Here is an 18,516-nt window from a genome sequence, read left to right as displayed (position 1 = left end):
TGCTGATCAATGTTATTGTTGGAGGCGCCACGAAAAATGCTGTATTTTCAAGATGGCCGCCAAATCCAATATGGCCAACCCATATTAGTGAGAAACCATCATGCACTGCGTCATAAATGCCTGAAATTTGGTAAATACATACTTTATGATGTACCTATTGATGTTAGAAATGGAATTGTTTCGTAAAACAAAAATTGAAATGTTCAAAATGGCCACCAAATGAAATATGGCCGACCCATGTAACAGGAATTGTATAGCAGATGAGTGAATCCATTATGCACGTAGTAAAAGCATGAAAATTGTTACACATTTCCTTCTATTTCATCTGATTAATATTAGATGTGAAAAATACAGAATTTTCAAAATGGCCGCCAAATCCAATATGGCCAACCCATATTAACTACCGGCCGTTTGTGGTAAAAGCATGATAATTGGTAGCCTACACAGTTACATCTTTATGTGCAGATTAATATTAGGAATGGAGGTATGAAAAAAAATCTGAATTTTCAAGACAAATCAAACATGTTTGACCCATATTATTGAAACCACCATGCACTTTGTATCAGGAGCATGCAATCAGCACACATATACTTATTGATATGTATAATAATGTAGCAGGGTTCACGTGAGAAGTGTGTGCACACACACACACACACACACACATACACACAAGTAATAGTCCTAAAAAATATTACTCTCGAAGTGATACTAACATAGCCTAATTTCGAAACATCAAACCCTAGCCTACTAATGTTATATATAGTGCTACATATTGTGTTACAGTACATTAGTGAAAGCAGGGCACAATTTCTTGTCACAAAATCTTGTCCCCCCTCAACATGGGGGTTAAATCAAATCTTATCAACTTCACCTTGCATATGATGCATAGTTTGCATACCTTGAACTACAAATACAGAAATGGGGGTTCACCATAAGCCAAATCTTGCACACCATTATTTTAGCCAAAAAATGAATCCTAATACTGTACAAGTAAACTTTCACTCAAGGTTACTCAAATTTACATACTCTGAGTTGAATCTGCACCAACTGTGCCATTCACCATTTATTCAAAGTTTGTGTGTATCTTTTAATTAGGCATTGATGGCAGTTTAATTGATGTTGGCCATAGGATATACCTTTACCACAGCCTGGGGAATCTGTTTTGCACAATCGTTCTGATCTGAAAGACAGCATGGATTCCATCCCTCAGCAAAGTAGGCCTAGATCTTGGGCTCCATTCAGAGAGCAGGGAAGGGTGGAAAGCCGACGACTGCAGTTTGTTTGAAAAGATACAACTGACACGATTGGCTTTGTGCTATGCACATGCCAAATGAAACATTCGTAACACCCAAGTAATCGCTATAGGCAATTTTAAACCGCACCTTTCCTATGAGAAATTGCATATGTAACCTTCAGAGTATCTCACTTGTGATATCAACTGGTGTTAACCAGGCAAGACATACCCATACAAAATGCATGGGACAGGATTGCAGTTTGTTTGAAAACCTTGAAGTACAGGTAGAAGTAGTAATTCATTATTGGTTTATTTTTTTAACCATGTCTTAACCATGTCAATGAATTGACAAATCAATTGAACTTTAGCAACCTTGAAATCTTGACCCTTTTGAATTTGTAGTCATGACAGGCATATTAAACACAAGGCCTATGCAGTCGTCACTAACTGCTAGAGATCTATATCCCACAATGTGCCGGGAGGATTAATTAATATGGGTTGCATACATTTGATTTGGCGGCCATCTTGAAAATTCGGGTTTTATTTGCTATGCCTCCATTTCAAATATCAATCAGCATATCAAGAAGTAAATGTGTACCATTTTTCATGCTTTTACTACAAAGTGGGTGTTAAATTCATCAATGGTTTCATTAATATGGGTTGGCCAGATTAGATTTGGCGGCCATTTTGAAAATTAAACTTTCTTGCAATACCTCCATTTCTTTTATTAATCTGAATATAAAGAACTGGGCACCCATTTTCATGTTTTTACCAGAAAGTATCAGGTAGCTTCATTAATATGGGTTGGCCATATTGGATGTGGCGGCCATCTTGAAAATACAGCATTTTTCGCGGCGCCTCCAACAATAACATTGATCAGCATATTAAGAAGGACATGTATACCAATTTTCAGGCCTTTACTACAAAGTATAAGCTACTTTCATTAATATGGGTTGGCCATATTGGATTTGGCGGCCATCTTGAAAATTCATAATTTTTCGCAACGCCCCCAATGCCAATATTAATCAGCATATCAACAAGGATATATGTACCAATTTTCATGATTTTACAACAACGTGTCAGGTAGTTTCATTAATTTGGGTTGGTCATATTGGATTTGGCGGCCATCTTGAAAATTCTTCATTTTTCGCGACGCCTCCAACGCTAATATTAATCAGCATATCGAGAAGGATATGTGTACCAATTTTCATGCTTTTACTCAAAAGTGCATGATTAGGCCCTTTTGTGTGTCTAATCCGCCAGACTAATACTATGTCTACAGTTTTATAGTAGGTGCTATTGGGTGCACTACCACGAAACACTTGTTGCCTGCGTGTCAGAGAAACGAGCAGGTGTCCTTACCTCTTAAGTGAGTGAAGTAACTTTATACCCGCGAGGAGGAAGCTTATCCGTGAGAATTCGGGCATGGCATTGTCGGTCACCGGCAGCACGCCATCATAAGGAACAGGTCCAGAATACAGAATGGGTAAGGGACGGGGAAGATAGCTGGATGCTGGGGGATTAGTTGAAGGATAGACCACACATGGGGATTATTTCATGAATATTGCAAATGACTACTGTGTCCAGCAATGTGGACTTACTACACGAAAAGAATTGGACCACCAAAGAAGAAGAACAGAGTAAGCAGTACAACTTATCAATGGGGGGACATTTCCCCCCATTGGTAAATTTGTTTGTTTATTTGTGGATGGGCCTAGAATAACGATTCCGATTATGCATCTTTGTATTTATGATCCTTTTCAGGAGAACATCGAAGTGACAAACTTCCCGCCCATTTATAATGATTCGACATCAAAGCCTATAAAACAGGTGAGTGTCACGCGCAGCGCTACACTTACTTTGTAGCCTATATTGTCTACAGTGTTGCGTTCTACTGTTAACTCCAGTCACCCTCAAAGGGAAAAAAAGGAGCAGTTTTGTGGGGGGGAAGTAGCCTACTAACGCTGTAGTAAAACTGCTACTGTATTTTGAAGCTCAATTCAGGTAGTCTTCAACATAGTAAAACACACCTTTTCTATTATTCTCATAAGGGTATACATGCCCAATAAAACGACCTTATGTAAATAACATTTAACATTTTTTTCAGGACCATAGGGACAAACGGCAAACTGTTCCCACAACAGAAAGACTACAGCAGTTATTCTTCTCCAATTCTCTGGCAGACCATGGTCCCATTGAGCGAAAGATTAAAGTGCAAAAGGTATGGTTCATGCCGAATTTTATGTTCATATGTGCTTTTTTTTTTCTTTCTAAAATGAAAATGTGTTTTGACATCTGATCAATTACTGTCTAGAAAACTGTGGGTCGTAAAGCCTCCCAAGGTAAAGTCAATGAAGAAACAGCATTGGCCATCAAAAGACACTTGAAGGTACGTAAGCTTACCATGTCTAAAGTACTGAAATCATATAGACAGGCCCACTTTTATTTTCTGCATTAGGTAGCCTATGTAAAACACACATATTCATCCCCTGCCGTGGCCATCCGGTGAGGCACTCGCCTGCCATGCGGCTGACCCGGGTTCGATTCCCGGCCCGGGTCCTTTGCAGACCCCCCCGTCTCTCTCCCCATTCGCTTCCTGTCTACCTCTCATACTGTCCTGTCCATAATAAAGTCTAGAAAAGCCAAAAAATATATTTTTGTAAAACGCACATATTCACAAATATTATAATAAGTATGTATTTGGGGTGAAGTGGCACCGCACTAATGCACTGTACCGTTCATGGGTGGGTTTGCATGCCCATGGGGACCCAAGTTTGAGTCCGGCATGGCTTATTTCCAGACCCTAACCCTGACTCTCTCTCTCCCACTCTTCCTCTTAATCCACAGTAGCCTATAGACAAAAATCCCATGCAATATATATTTTTAAATAATAATTATGTACCTTTATATGCCTTTTTATTTTTATTTTTTTTGCTCAGGGTCTGCGTCATCTTGCACCTGAAACCCAAACTTCTCTTCTAGTGGACAACGATGTCTTGAGTCAGCTGAGACATCAAACGTTCAATATAAAGGTAAGACTCATAGTGTGCGTTCCAATATGCAACCTTGCATCCTCCACTTGTGCTTGTGGCCTCGTATCAGGAAGCACTGAATGTGCAAAATCTGAAAATCCACGATGCCGTCTTTTCAGACCATATGCCGATATCATTTGAACTCTGCTGCTCTGCAATCAAGTCGAATCCCCACGCGTGCATTTCAGCGCCGCGTTATAAACTCCACCACAGCACCCCGTTTCTCTGCTGCATTCCATACTGCAGCTGAGTCCTCTGACTCCGCTGTCTGTCTCGATGCAGAAAAACTGCTTTCATCTTTTCACTCAACCTGCGCCAGCATCCTCGACGCTGTTGCACCATTTAAAACTCTGCGCCCCAAAACAAAGCAACATCCCTGGACGACAGAGGCCTCCCGCTCTGTCAGGCGTGCGTGCAGGAGGGCTGAACGCAGGTGGAAAAAAGACAAGCTGCATGTGAACTATGATATTCTGAAGGAAAGCTGGGCTAAATACCAGAAAACTGTAAAGTCCGAAAAACACAAATATTTCTCTGCCCTGGTTCAACGAAACAGTGATAAACCACGTGTTCTTTTTAACTCCATTAACACTGCCCTAAACCCCCAGCAGCGTGTAGATCTGGATCCCTCAGTAAATAGCAACTCTCTCCTACAGTTTTTTGTTTCAAAAGTCAACAGTATAAGAGCTAGTATAACACCCCCATATTTTGACCCCTCTGTCCCTAGCATGTCCACTGAAACTTTCTCCCAGTTTGAAGCTATCTCCCTGGCAACTCTAATCAAAACTATCTCCCAAATGAAAATCACCTCTGGCCAAGCAGATACCCTCCCCCCATCCCTTATCAAGCCGACGCTGGTGACCACAGGTCCCAGCATACTGGGCATTATGAACTGCAGTCTTGTGTCGGGATGTGTTCCACAGTCATTTAAACATGCTATAGTACAACCATTACTCAAGAAACCTAACCTAGACACCACTACCCTTGCTAATTACAGACCCATCTCAAAACTTCCCTTCCTGTCAAAGGTTCTGGAAAAGCTTGTGCTCCAACAAGTGCAATCTTTTTTAGATACCAACGACATCTTAGAACCCCTCCAGTCTGGTTTTAAAGCCCTGCATAGCACAGAGTCAGCTCTACTCAAGGTTTTTAATGATCTTTTAACAGCCACTGACTCTGGAAAAAATGCCATTTTGATTTTACTTGATCTCTCTGCTGCTTTTGACACTGTTGACCACAACATTTTAATTTCCCGTCTTGAGAACTGTGTTGGAATCAGAGGCACTGCCCTTGAATGGTTTAAATCCTACCTGGCCAATAGAACATTCTCAGTCTGCATGGGGGACTCGATATCCTCCTCTGCCCACCTCTCCTGTGGCGTTCCGCAAGGCTCGATTCTGGCTCCTCTACTCTTCTCTCTGTACATGCTTCCCCTGGGATCTATTCTCAGAAAGTATAATGTTTCCTTTCACTGCTATGCCGATGATACCCAGATCTACATGCCCCTAAAACATGATGACCCTATTGCTTTTAATCAGCTTTTAAACTGCCTGGAGGACATAAAGACATGGATGGCCCTAAACTTTCTTAGTTTTAATGAAGGAAAAACCGAGGTCTTAGTATTCCGGCCCAGCACCAGCGCTCTCCCCCCCAAAGACCTAGGCCCACTCAAAGCTAATGTGAAAGACACAGCCAAAAACCTTGGTGTGACGCTAGATTCATTTTTAACAAGGAAAAGCAAATTAATTTGGTCGTGAAATCTAGTTTTTATCAATTAAGGGTTTTATCCAAAGCTAAACCCTTTTTATCTTTTAAAAGCTTTGAGATGGTCATCCATGCTTTTATTACCTCCCGCCTGGACTATTGCAATGCTCTATATGCTGGCATTAATTCCTCATCCATCTCACGCCTGCAATTAGTCCAGAATGCTGCTGCCCGCCTTCTCACCAAAACACGAAGGCGGGAACACATAAGACCTGTGCTTGCAGCTCTTCACTGGCTCCCCATACGTTTTAGAATAGATTTTAAGATTCTTTTATTTGTTTTTAAATCCCTTCATGGCTTGGCACCCTCTTACCTGTCCGATCTTTTAAAAAAGCACTCCCCCTCCAGGGGCCTCAGGTCAGTTGACCAAGGCCTCCTAATCGTGCCCCCCTCCAGATTGAAGAGTAGAGGAGACAGAGCCTTTGCGGTCATAGGCCCGAAACTCTGGAACGAGCTCCCAGCCCACATACGTTCGGCCCCATCCCTATCGGTTTTTAAAAACCATCTTAAGACACATTTTTATGCCTTAGCTTTTAACTCTCTATAAACTTCCTAGTTTTTCTTATCTAGTGTTTTACTTATTATTTGCCCTTCTTCTAATTTGTGACATGAGCCTTCTGTAGTTTTAGCATATTTATTGGCACCTAATTAGCCTCTTTTTTATTTTTATTTTTCACACACTTCTTGTATATATGCACTTTTCATTGGTTATTATTGTTTTTAAGTGCTTCAAAGATTACACTGTTTCCATGTTTATTTTTATTTATTTTTTGTTGTTGTCTTTGTGTGTCTTAAGGGGTCCTCAAGTCCTTTTATCTGCCTGTCCAGCACTTTGGTCAGCTATCTTGTTGTATTTTAAAGTGCTCTATAAATAAACTTTTTTGACTAAAACGTCGTGATGACATCACTGTGACAACAGCATTATATTTCAATATCTCGCAAAAGCTCAATTGTAAAGTAATTTTCCAATTTTCAAACTGGATGGTGAATGACGAATAGTCCTCCAAAAATTGTTGTGGCTGGGCTGACAGCGGGGAAACTTAATTGTTTTCTCCATGGAGACAGGGCGTCAGCAAAACGTGAGGCCACAAGCACAAGTGGAGGACGCAAGGTCGCATATTGGAATGCACCCATGGATCACACACAGTGCAATACATGGAAGAGTAGCATGTCTTTTCCTGAGTCCCAATACAGGGTTTGTGCAGAGTATTGTACCCCTGATCCAGTTCATCCACCAACAATTCATGTGAGGAAATATTGTAGAAGCAGGTTTGTAAAATTTCTTCTGCAAATTGAATACAAAAGCAGGATGCAAATGCAGGGCTGGGAACTTGGCCAATGATAATAGCGCTGCAAGGCTCTTGAATATAGATATTGTGATTAGTCTGTGGCATGACAAATACGTAGACTGACATTTAAGCCCAAGTCATCTTCAGAGTGTGTTTTGTACTAAATGTAAATAACCTGCAGTTTCATGCACCCGGAAACTTTAATAGTCTGGGCAACTCCTGCCAATTTCAATGTGCTGTTGTATTGCTCACGCTACTCTTGACTTGTCAATACCCGGTGGCGCCGCATGTTTTGCCTCAGCCCTTTCCGAGATATGAGCTATTCTAATGGGGGCAACTTTTGTTTACATTAAAACAAAACATTTTTATTTATTCCCAAAAACATCCAAAAGGTTATGCAACATCAGCAGACAGCTAGCAAACAGCGATACCTTTTGGGAAAATATTTGGAGTAGGCCTATGCTCATTTTTTTAAATGTAAACAAAAGTTGCCCCCATTAGAATAGCTCATATCTCGGAAAGGGCTGGGCCAAAAACTGCGGCGTCACCGGGTACTGACAAGTCAAGGGTAGCGTGAGCAATACAGCAGCACATCGAAATTGGCAGGAGTTGCCCTTTAAGCGCACTTCCCCTCCAAAAAATGTGGACCAAGGGAGGGGTCAGTTTGATTACTCTTATTGCTGTACAAAGATTTCACCTCATCATCACACCTGCTATGTTGAAATAACTGCACACTCTTATTACAGTTGCACTGTCTCGGGATCACGCTGGTGCACATATGCTGTAGGTTCAGCCCCATCACACCTGCCATGTTGAAGCACCACTGGTTTACATTTATTTCAGGATCGAGCCCTCAATGCATTGCTGGAACTTGGTCATGCACATACAAAGATTTAACCTCATCACACTGGCAGGGTTTCAATAAAACTGTCTGTTAATATTGTCACCACTGTTTCAGGACCAGGCCCTCAACGCATTGCTGGACCTCGGTGGTGTCCATGGGTCAGTAGCACAAGTGGAGCAAGCCGCTAAGTTCCTCCAGAGTCTGGTAGCCCTGAGGGAGGAGGATGGAGTCGGGGCGTTGGCGGAGGCGGCTAGAGAAGAGGCACTCGGGGGCCGCGGGGAGAAGATGCTGGCATCCTCCTGGGCAGCCGAGGGTTCGACAGACTCTCAGACGTCTCTCACTGAGGAGGCCACGGCTACCCGCAAGGTTCCTGCTGCTGCCTCTGCCCTCAATGAGGGATTTCAACAGAGAGGTCCAAAAATCCGGACCCGTCGTGATTCCACTAAGACTCAAGATGTCACGCATGGTCTTCCGAAGCAGAGGCGGTTCATGGTGTACATCTGTGGTGGATACCGTGGTAAGACTCGTCTACTGTGTGTGAGCTTTTTTTCTGAAAATGGAACCCTTTTGTTGAGACAGTGGTTCCCAAAGTGGTGTCATGGCCATGAGGAAAGTCACAGAGAAAAGGGACTGTTTGCACAAAAACATTGAATAGATGCCTTCATGAAATATACCCGTAACCATTCTATGAATTAGGAACAGTACTAGTCACAGTATTCCCCTGTTTGGTAGCAACATTAAGGAACAGAAAAAAGTTTGGAATGACAGGAGGAGGAAGTCGTAAACATATTCTTACATCCAAAAGTGCAACTGTGTTGAAGCAATAAGCATACTACAAAGCGGATTACAAAAAAGTTGGGACACTTTGTAATTTGTTAATAAAATCAAAATGCTGGCATTTTCAAAACATTGTTAACAAGGTAGAACATTATGCACAGACAACATATCAGTTGTTAAAGTCGAGCAGAATTATTGTTTTGAGGTAATTATGTGATCATTTAAAATTTCACCCTTGCAACAAATCCCAAAAAAGTTGGGACAGGGCCAATAAAATGCTTTTTATATTGGATAAGACTAAACACAACACAAGGGATGAGACTGAACAGTTAGATACTTTGACTGATGGCATAATTTTATTCAAAAATTAGATATTTTGATGTGCGAGACATGATTTCAGCAGCTCAACTGATAGGTGTGTTCTTTAACTTGTTTACCTTTTGGTTAAGCTTAATATGTGGCATATCCTGACTGCAAGAAAACAATTTTGTGACCTGTTTACTCTAATGATGGACCACACTGTTGGAACATAGTAGAGATTGAAATTTGCCACCTTTATGGGGCAATATCTGAAGGCGGTGCTCCAAAATATAATGCCTTGGTAGCGATGTTTGCTGTTTAAAGTCTGTATGTATCATTCAACATTCATTTTAATGCTCTACATGAGTAAGAAGAGCCTAACCAAGTCACCTCTGCACCCCCTTACCATCATATATGCTGTCTTTCAGACTGACCACTAAATCAAGCTGAAGTATTAATTTTCTATATAACCTGGAGGGTGCATGACTCCATAATTTTCAAAATGGATTAAATATTTACCATTCTGTAATCAGAGGACAGTTTCACATGTCTCCTAGGTCCATAGAATGAGCTTTTCCGCACGCAACACTGTTTAATGTCTGCATCATGTGCATTAATCAAGTGTTGTGTTTATGGTCATTTTTTCGAGAGCTGTCATTGTTGGAGTGTCACAGTTTGCTTATTGACCACGAGTATGTCATGATCTCATAACTCGTGCAATGATTACACAGAACTCTATATTACGGAAGTAGGCCTTATATGCCTGCAATTTTGATAATTCAATCTTTCTGTGTAATAGATAAGTAATTAGTCCCTCAAAATCTTCGCCGCTGAGTGCCATAGCCTCTATGTGATGGTATTTTATCTGTGCATTCACGTTGGCAGTCAATATAGTTCCTATTAAAATATTCTTCCTTGTGTAATTTTTAGAATTATCCAACTATTACAACATGTTTTGGCCCTGTCCCAACTTTTTTGAGATTTGTTGCATGGGCCAAATTTTAAATGATCACATAATTACCTCAAAACAATAATTCTGCTCAACTTTAACAACTGATATGTTGTCTGTACATAATGCTCTACCTTATTAACATATTAGATGTTTTAAAAATGGCAGCATTTTGATTTTATTCACAAAATACAAAGTGTCCCAACTTTTTTGGAATCTGCTTTGTAAGTTGTTTGCCTTCTTCTTAAAAGTTGGGCGCAATTGTCTCTGGCATTGAACCAGTAGTCCTGTAGTAGTCTCTCTACCAGAGATTCTTTGTTCCCCCAAACTTACTTAGTGAGGTTATCAAAGACCATGGAGGAAGTGGATGATGAACCACCAGTGGAGGAACAATTGCACACAGGGCCCCAGGGCAAAACACAGACAGGCCCCCCTATACGACCTGCCAAGGTCATAATAGGGTCCCCACCACCATTACCGGAGGGTATTTGCTGCCTATAGCTCCGCCCCTGTGAACCACTAATGATTCTGGAAACATCATTTGTCAAGGTTGAAGAACTACTTAGTGTTTCATGGAACAGCCGTGCTGTTTGTTTCGGATGAGTTTCAGGTGTCAGTGTCTTCTTTACTTATATGTCATCATGTGTCATCGTTACTTATATGTCACACATGTATAATTAACACATCCCGTGCCTTAGTAGTGTGGGTCAGTAGGCCCCTGACACTGGAAATGTTCTGCACGTGTCAATAAACGCATTTTACCTATATCCATTTCTCCTTAGAGATGGTGACCGAGAGACACGCTTTGAGGGAGAATGTATCTCCTTTTCCAGTGATGGAAAACCTGGATTTATCCATTATAATCCAGTGGCACATATTCAAAATTACCTGGTTTCACCTGTGCAATTCAACCAGGTGATAATTCAATCAGGCAATCAGGCTGGTTGAATTGGACAGGTAGAACAAGGTAATTTTGAATATGTGACAATGGATTGTAAGTAATAAATCCAGGTTGCCCATCACTGCCCATTTTTTTCTATACTGTTTACTTATCGTGTCTTAGCAATGGGTCAGTAGGTCTGTGACACTGGCAATGGTCTGAACGTGTCTATGTGTTAATCTGCCAGTTTAAACACATGTTGCTGCTTCTTATATCCATCTCTGTTCTTCGGACACAGTGACAGAGACAAGTATTGAGAGAGGATGTGAACCCCCATTTCTGTATACCACACTTGAATTCACAGTAAATGATAATTATTAAAAATTTAAAATGTGCTGAAATTGTGCATGCGCACATGTAATACCTAAAACCACGCTGTCGCCAAATGGCACGTCTCCTTCCCATTATATACTCTGTACTGTACTTGTATGTGCTATGGCCAGGCTTGGCCCCAGGGCTCGAAATTAACGGTGTCCCGACGTCCCGGGGACCATAAAAATTTTTGTTAAAAGTTATCATTTCTGGGACAATGCCGGGACCGTCCAAAAATATAAATGAAAAGATTCTAAAAGTAGGCTATTATATTTGCAAAGCCATTACACAGGGACATTAACTCAACAGGTCAACACCAACCATCAGCGAAAATAGCAACAGAAAACTTTCCGATAACCCTTCGCATTGTGTTCTAGAATGTTGATTAAGATTTCGCAGCTGCGACTGCAAGCGCGTTGTTCTTCGGACTGCTGCCGAGAGGTTGTCCCGTTGGTTTATTTCACCCTGAACTAGAAATGCTCTCAGGGAAAACGGGCTCTGGATTGTTGATTTTGCAAGCCAACAAGGATATATTCCAGTAGACATGGTTAAGCTGTGACCTGTGAGATGAATGGAGTTCGGTTTTGCTAATATTTCAGGTAAGCAAAGCAACAGCCCCAAACAATGCGCAGTTGTCTGTTGCCACCTGTCGCGTCCGCCCAAAACACCAGAACGCGAGCTGGCTCTAAGTAGATTAACCCTCATTCATACATATCAGAAACTGCCTGTAAATGACTTTCCAGTAACAAATAGTTAGGGAAACGGCAAGCAAGCTAACAGGGGTAGGCCTAGTTGTTAGCCAAGAACGTCAAGCAGTTTCATTCAAATGGCTGGAAATGAAGACGCTATATGCTGAACATCGTCATACAAACGCAGTTATTTAATTAATGTTGAAGTATCCGTGTTATTGTTTCTGTGCTGGTAAAAGCAGAAATGCCTTGTAGCCCAGGTCTAATTGAAAAGGGGAAAAGTCCATCTTGACTTCATTGATTACAAGCTCGAAGAACGCGCTTCAATTTTACAGCATTGCCAGCGCATTGTTTCTCTCCAATCCCTCTCTTTCTCCCTCTCCCCTCCCTCTCTTTCTCGAAAGTGAGGTAGGCCTAAGTGTGCGGTCGTAGTTTTTTCTCTTGTGCATTTATTTTTAGGTTATCAAATTGTCTTGATGTCAATGTCATGTGAATTTAAAGCGGAAAGGAAACGTCTTGCAATGCGTTGTCGTAGGCTACTCCTAATGCGGCCCAAAAACCTACCGCATCTTCTTCCACCTAGCCTGATTATCATCGACTTTCACATCTCTTCGAGACTGTCTGAAGCTGTTGCATCACTAGGAGGGCACGGCCTGGCTATCTTCCACCGGCATGCCCATCACAACCAGTGGCCAAAGTCAGACTAGGTTAGACTATTGCCACTTTTTAACTAAAGCTAAACAGACACTGAATTGTTATTGATATGTAGTAGACTAAATGAAAGCTGTTTTTTTCTGTAAATAGGTTACAACAGAGTAACAGGCTGGCTGCAATAGACAAATATAATGTCATTGAATGCAGATTTCCTCATATCACCATGCTCATATATTCTTGAAAAACGAAATGTGCACGGTTACTCAAGGCATTTTTCTATACAAGGCACAGATGTTCATGATTTAACACACCCTCGTTTTTTCTTAAAAACCTGAATTCACAGTTGCACTGCATAAAAATAATAGTCATATGAAATTGAACGTGAACATAATTTACCACTTATTTAGGCGCGAAAAAAATGGGGACACTTCTGGTTACATTCGGGACAATACAAAGTGGAATCCGGGACCATTGCGGGACACAAAGGAAAAAAGTTAATTTCGAGCCCTGCTTTGGCCCTCGTGCCTAAGTATGACATCCCTGCTAAATACATCTTGTGCATTAGCAATGGGTCACTAGGTGTGACTGGTGCTGATCTGCACGTGTCTATGTGTCAAACCACAGGTTACCACAGGCTCCCTATCCATTTCTACCGCTCAGATATGGTGACTGAGAATTGGGCGTTGAGGGAGAATGTGTATTCCCCTTTCTCTGTACTGTCTTGTGCCTCTAGCTGTGTGGGCCAGCATGTCTATGAGACATTTCTATGATATGATATATATTGATATGATATTTTTTTGCACGTGAATATGTGTTAAACCAGAGGTTAACTCATGTTCCCTATTCATTTCTCCCCTACAGACACGGTGCCCGAGAGACAGGCGTTGAGGGAGAATGTGTATCCACGCCTCTACCTGTACTGTAAACAGCGGGGGTACGATTTCAAAATGGTGGATCTGCGTCTAGGCATCTCCGACCCGGTCACAGAGCATCATGACACTGTTGAGCTGCACCTCGAGACCCTGCGAAATTGCCAGAAAACTGCAACGGCAAACTTTTTTGTGAGTCGATCCTCAGGAAAAAATAGCTTTACATTGAAATTGTTTCCATTCAGCTTTTAATGATGCTATTTTCCATCTCATTTGGTACAATGATACAGCCTGCGCCATCATCTTGCAGCATTAGGTGTCCACGGTACAGATATCCCATCAATTGCACACATTCATTCTGCCATTTGTATAACTCGAAAGTTTACTTTTTTGTGGCAAAACTTCTGCTCATCTGTTTTTGAAATTATACCTTTATTGTCATCTGCACTTTTTTGTCTGCCATTTCAACTTCAATCGCAAAATACTTTGTCCTACTTCACGAGGTGGAAGTGCGGTTTCATTGCAAATTCATGGGCATCATTAGAAGTGCCCCGATCGTTGCCCATTGCATCTGAGACCCAGTGGCTAAGGCATGAAACTAGGCCAGTTGTCCAGGGTCTGACAATGTTTTATTTATAGTGGTCTGTCGAGACACAAGTGGTATGCTAATGTCCTCCTACTCTCCGCCAGGTGTTTAATTTTTAGTTTCTGTCAATGTTTCTGCCTATTAATACGTCTTTCCCCCGAATGGGATTGGGCCAGGTATGACCCAGTTTGGCTGTGTCCGTCCGCTGTGTGTGGGTGTGTGTCTGTGTCTGTGTGTGCCTGCGTGACATAGAGGTGGAACATTAGACTAGAGGTACCTAGGCAATCTGCGGCTGCACTGGAAAACGGAAAGCACAGCCTCCATCGTGTGTAGGTAGACCCGTGCTCTTCAGTCAATGCAAATCAATGGAGAACACGCACACCTCTGCCATACCCTGAACATACCCTGAAACTGTGAATATGAAGTGACACATTAATGAAGGACCAGATTTTAAATGTCAGGCTAAATATGTATTTATATCATATTAATCGATACAATATGGTTTAAACTCAGTTCATATTAGTTAGGTAGATATTAAGCAGCACATTATTGTCCTTGTATAGTATGGCGATGGTCATCAAGCCATTTTTTGACAGAAGTGAACCCTATTAATTTACACTCACCGACCACTTTATTAGGAACACCTGCAACAACTGTTCATTGAGGCAAATTTCTGATCAGCCAATCACATGGTGGCAACTCGATGTATTTATGCATGTAGACATGGTCGAGATGATCTGATGCAGTTCAAACAGAGCATCATAATGGGATGGAAAGGCTATTTAAATGACTTTGAACATGGCATGGCAGTTGGTGCTGAAAGGGCTTGATTTGAGTATTTCAGAAAAAAACTGATCTACTGAGATGTTCACACACAGCCATCTGTAGGGTTTACAATGAATGGTCCGAAAAAGAAAAAAATACAGTGAGCCGCAGTTTTGTGGGTAAAAATGCCTTGTTGATGAGAGAGGTCAGAGGAGAATGACCAGACTGGTTTGAGCGGATACAAAGAAACATTAAGTCAAATAACCACTCATTACAACCGAAGTATGCAAACAAGAATCTCTGATTACACAGCACATCAAATCTTGAGGCAAATGGGCTACAGCAGCAGAAAATGTGGTGCCACTCCTGTCAGTTAAGAACAGGAAAATGAGGCAACAATTTACAAAAGCTCACCATAAAGACACTAGAAGATCGGAAAAATGTTGCCTGGTCTGATAAGCCTTGATATCTACTGCAACACTCAGGTGGAATAGTCAGAATTTGGCGTCAACAAAACATGGATTGACCCTGCCTCAAATCAACATTTCAGGCTGGAGATACAGGTATAATACCATAAGGATATTTTCTTAGCACAATTTGGGCCAATTAGTACCAACTGGTCTGTGTGGAATGCCACAGCCTGTATTGTTTCAGGCAGGTCTGAAGGCAAAAGGGGGTCCAAACTAGCACTAGAGAGGTGTTCCTAATAAAGTGGCCGGTGAGTGTACATTGCACAGGTCTACAGCCGAGTAATGGCTGCCAGGATTGCCATGAATAAGGGGTCGGTGACACCCGAGTCTTGTGCTCTACCAGAGAGAGTAGAGAAACTTAAAGAATCTCTGGCTCTACCGCTGTGGTGGGTCATCTGCAGGGCCAGGGGCCGCCCAAAACACAACACCAAGTGCATCAAGCTTTTTCATCTCTGACTGCTCTTAGCCTGGTTTTAACAGACCACATTAATTGCATTATAATTTTTGGTCTGGATCCTCGATGCCTTGGAGCGCTTGGGTGGGAGGATTGAGCTCAGCTCTGGTTTGAAATGAGTGGACCAATTGCTGACAGTTTATTCATGATGTATGTTGTTATATGCCCAAATTAGTGGTGTCAACAATGATTGATTCGGCGATGCAATCCAATGCGGGGCATGGACGATCCAATTTAATGCGGCAAGTTCCAGAATTGATCCGGCAATTTTTTTAAGTTTCAATTACTTCCATGGATATTTCGGGAGCAAAATGAATGTTAAATTGGATAAAAGTACTTCAAAGCATTGCAAGACTGATACAGACTGATCCAGACTGATACAGAAAACAGCCAATACATTGTTGCTCAGTATCTGACTACTTGTATTGCCTCATCATGACTGATGAAACATTTGCTTTGCTTTCAGTAGAAATGTAATGCATTGCAATGCATTGTAGAATTGAATCAGATCGGATCGAATCGCATAGAATCGAATCGAATCGAATCGCTACCTCCCGAATCGTGATTGAATCGGATCGTGAGGGCAGTGCCAATCCACACCACTAGCCCAAATGCGTTTGTTTATTGGCCGGCCGCCTGGTGGACGACTGAACCCTCCCCAGTGTAATGTAATCTGACCATTTGTGAATTACAGTCTGGCCTGTCAGGCTAATTGCTCTTGCTATTATCAGATTTTTGCAGGCCAGAAGCACGAGGTGCCCACCCTGCCTGTCCAGATCTCTCGGCGTGCTTTCGAGTCCATCCTGGCGGTCGTGGAACGCGACAGGAAGAAGCGTTCGAGGAGGCGATCGCAAGCGTACGACGAGCTGGCCTTCTCCTCCCAGTCCACCATGACCCATAGCGATGCAGGGAACAGCTTCGCCCGGCAACCCAGCCCCGACCACCAGGCCGCAGAGGTTATTAAAGTAGAAGTAGAAGCAAAAGAATTGTCAAAAACCTGCCACTGTTTCCTTCCCACTGATTGGGTAAACCCCTAAAGGTGTTTTGTTATAAATCAAGGTCAAGGGTTAGCTTTGTTGTCTGCCATATGAGTTGGGGTCTCACTGAGAAAATGTGTATCTGTCTTACGATCAGCTAATTCTGAGCTGGCTGGATCAAATGTGTGGCAGGAATTTTACTTTTTTGAACAACTGTGTAAAATGGACTAGTCAGTGTTTGACTTTCATCTTAAATTTTACTTCTATATTCCTGTGCAGGGCGATCACCGTCCTCTCGCCCCCCAGGGGTCGACCACTATGATTAGTAACGAGGCCACGGTGTCACGGACCTCCCTAACGGACGGGGAGGAGGAGGGCGGGGGCGGGGGCCTGACCAGGGGCTGGGCGGACTTCGACCGGGATCTCACCCTGCTGCAGGCCTGGTACAAACTGGACGAGAACCATGTGCCCCCGGTGTACCGCCTGCTGCCTGTGAGGTGTGAACTTTGTTTTTACACGTGTGTGATGTGTGTGATATCCTCCTGAGAACCGGGGAAAAAAAATGCTTTGGGATTTTGATTTTTTTTACATAATTTGATTATTATGGTGGAATAAAACATGACTAAAACATTTTTTTCCCAAAAAAATATTTACTATTTATTTTATGACATGTCCACTGTAGTGGACGTCGGGACTATGTTCGTCTAGATTTGTGTTAATTAATGCATTAATTTACTGAATTACTTCGTTATGAACTGCCCTTTTCAATTAGACTATATGTTTATATTTAAGACAGTAAAATAGTTTTAAAAGTGCTAAAATCATTAAAACACATAATGTGAATTTGATTTAAAAGGATCCTTTCAAATGAGTCATGGAACAACCTCAATAAATATTACTTTCCGGATTTGAAATTTACATTACATTACACTTATCAGCTGCTGACCCACATATTTATTGACAAAGTATTGGATGAACTTCATAGAACAATGTGGGGCATTTCTCAATAAGCTTGATCCATGGATAAGGGTGTAGGAGATCACATTCTTCATTTTTACTACAGGTAGGCCTACATTAGGCCAATCAACACGTCCCTGCTTCCAATCCCAAGACCAACCACCCTAGGCTACAGTGGACCAATTAGGCCACAGCTGCTCCATAGGAGCTTAAAAAGCTGACAAAGGAAGATTTTATGGTTTATAACTCAAGAAAATAACATATGAAATTAATAATGATGTATTGTAGATGTGTGCTTGTGTGTTTTGGTGTCTACTGGGGAATCCTTTAAATTCATCCCTTGACTTGGATCGCATGAGGAGAGACCAAGTAAGCATTATAAATATGGGAGATCTTGATGGTATTGCTTCTCATCCATATTTCATGGTCAGTACCATGATTATTGCCATAAAATAAAATGCCAGGAATATTAATTATGGTTTTCCCTTGACTGTTGACACTGTATCCACCCTGTGTCCCATGTCTGCTGCATCCTCTGCATCTAGATATTTCGCATTAACATGGTAGATAATTATTGGATGGGTGGACAGATTTGTAAAAAATCTTATTTGGTAATATTCTATAATAGGTAATGGAAATTATTTAATTCCAAAGGCC

General features: G+C 41.7%; 1 protein-coding gene across 1 annotated transcript in view; it reads left to right on the top strand.

Moving 5' to 3' along the window:
- The first annotated feature begins 2,781 nt into the window (after positions 1-2,781).
- The window catches only part of LOC134438021 (NACHT domain- and WD repeat-containing protein 1), a 43,394-nt gene continuing 27,659 nt past the window's right edge, over positions 2,782-18,516 (top strand). Inside the window, exons 1-9 of the mRNA XM_063187611.1 lie at positions 2,782-2,874; positions 2,999-3,064; positions 3,342-3,455; positions 3,549-3,623; positions 4,174-4,266; positions 8,275-8,677; positions 13,643-13,842; positions 16,657-16,881; positions 17,182-17,399. Coding sequence (XP_063043681.1) covers positions 2,824-2,874; positions 2,999-3,064; positions 3,342-3,455; positions 3,549-3,623; positions 4,174-4,266; positions 8,275-8,677; positions 13,643-13,842; positions 16,657-16,881; positions 17,182-17,399 — 1,445 coding nt within the window. The 5' untranslated portion in view covers positions 2,782-2,823. The remainder of the gene's footprint in view (positions 2,875-2,998; positions 3,065-3,341; positions 3,456-3,548; positions 3,624-4,173; positions 4,267-8,274; positions 8,678-13,642; positions 13,843-16,656; positions 16,882-17,181; positions 17,400-18,516) is intronic.

This window comes from Engraulis encrasicolus, chromosome 21 (genome assembly GCF_034702125.1).
Source record: "Engraulis encrasicolus isolate BLACKSEA-1 chromosome 21, IST_EnEncr_1.0, whole genome shotgun sequence".
Classification (NCBI taxonomy): domain Eukaryota; kingdom Metazoa; phylum Chordata; class Actinopteri; order Clupeiformes; family Engraulidae; genus Engraulis; species Engraulis encrasicolus.
The sequence above is the reverse complement of the archived record's forward strand: the minus strand, read 5'-3'. Positions and strand labels throughout refer to the sequence as shown.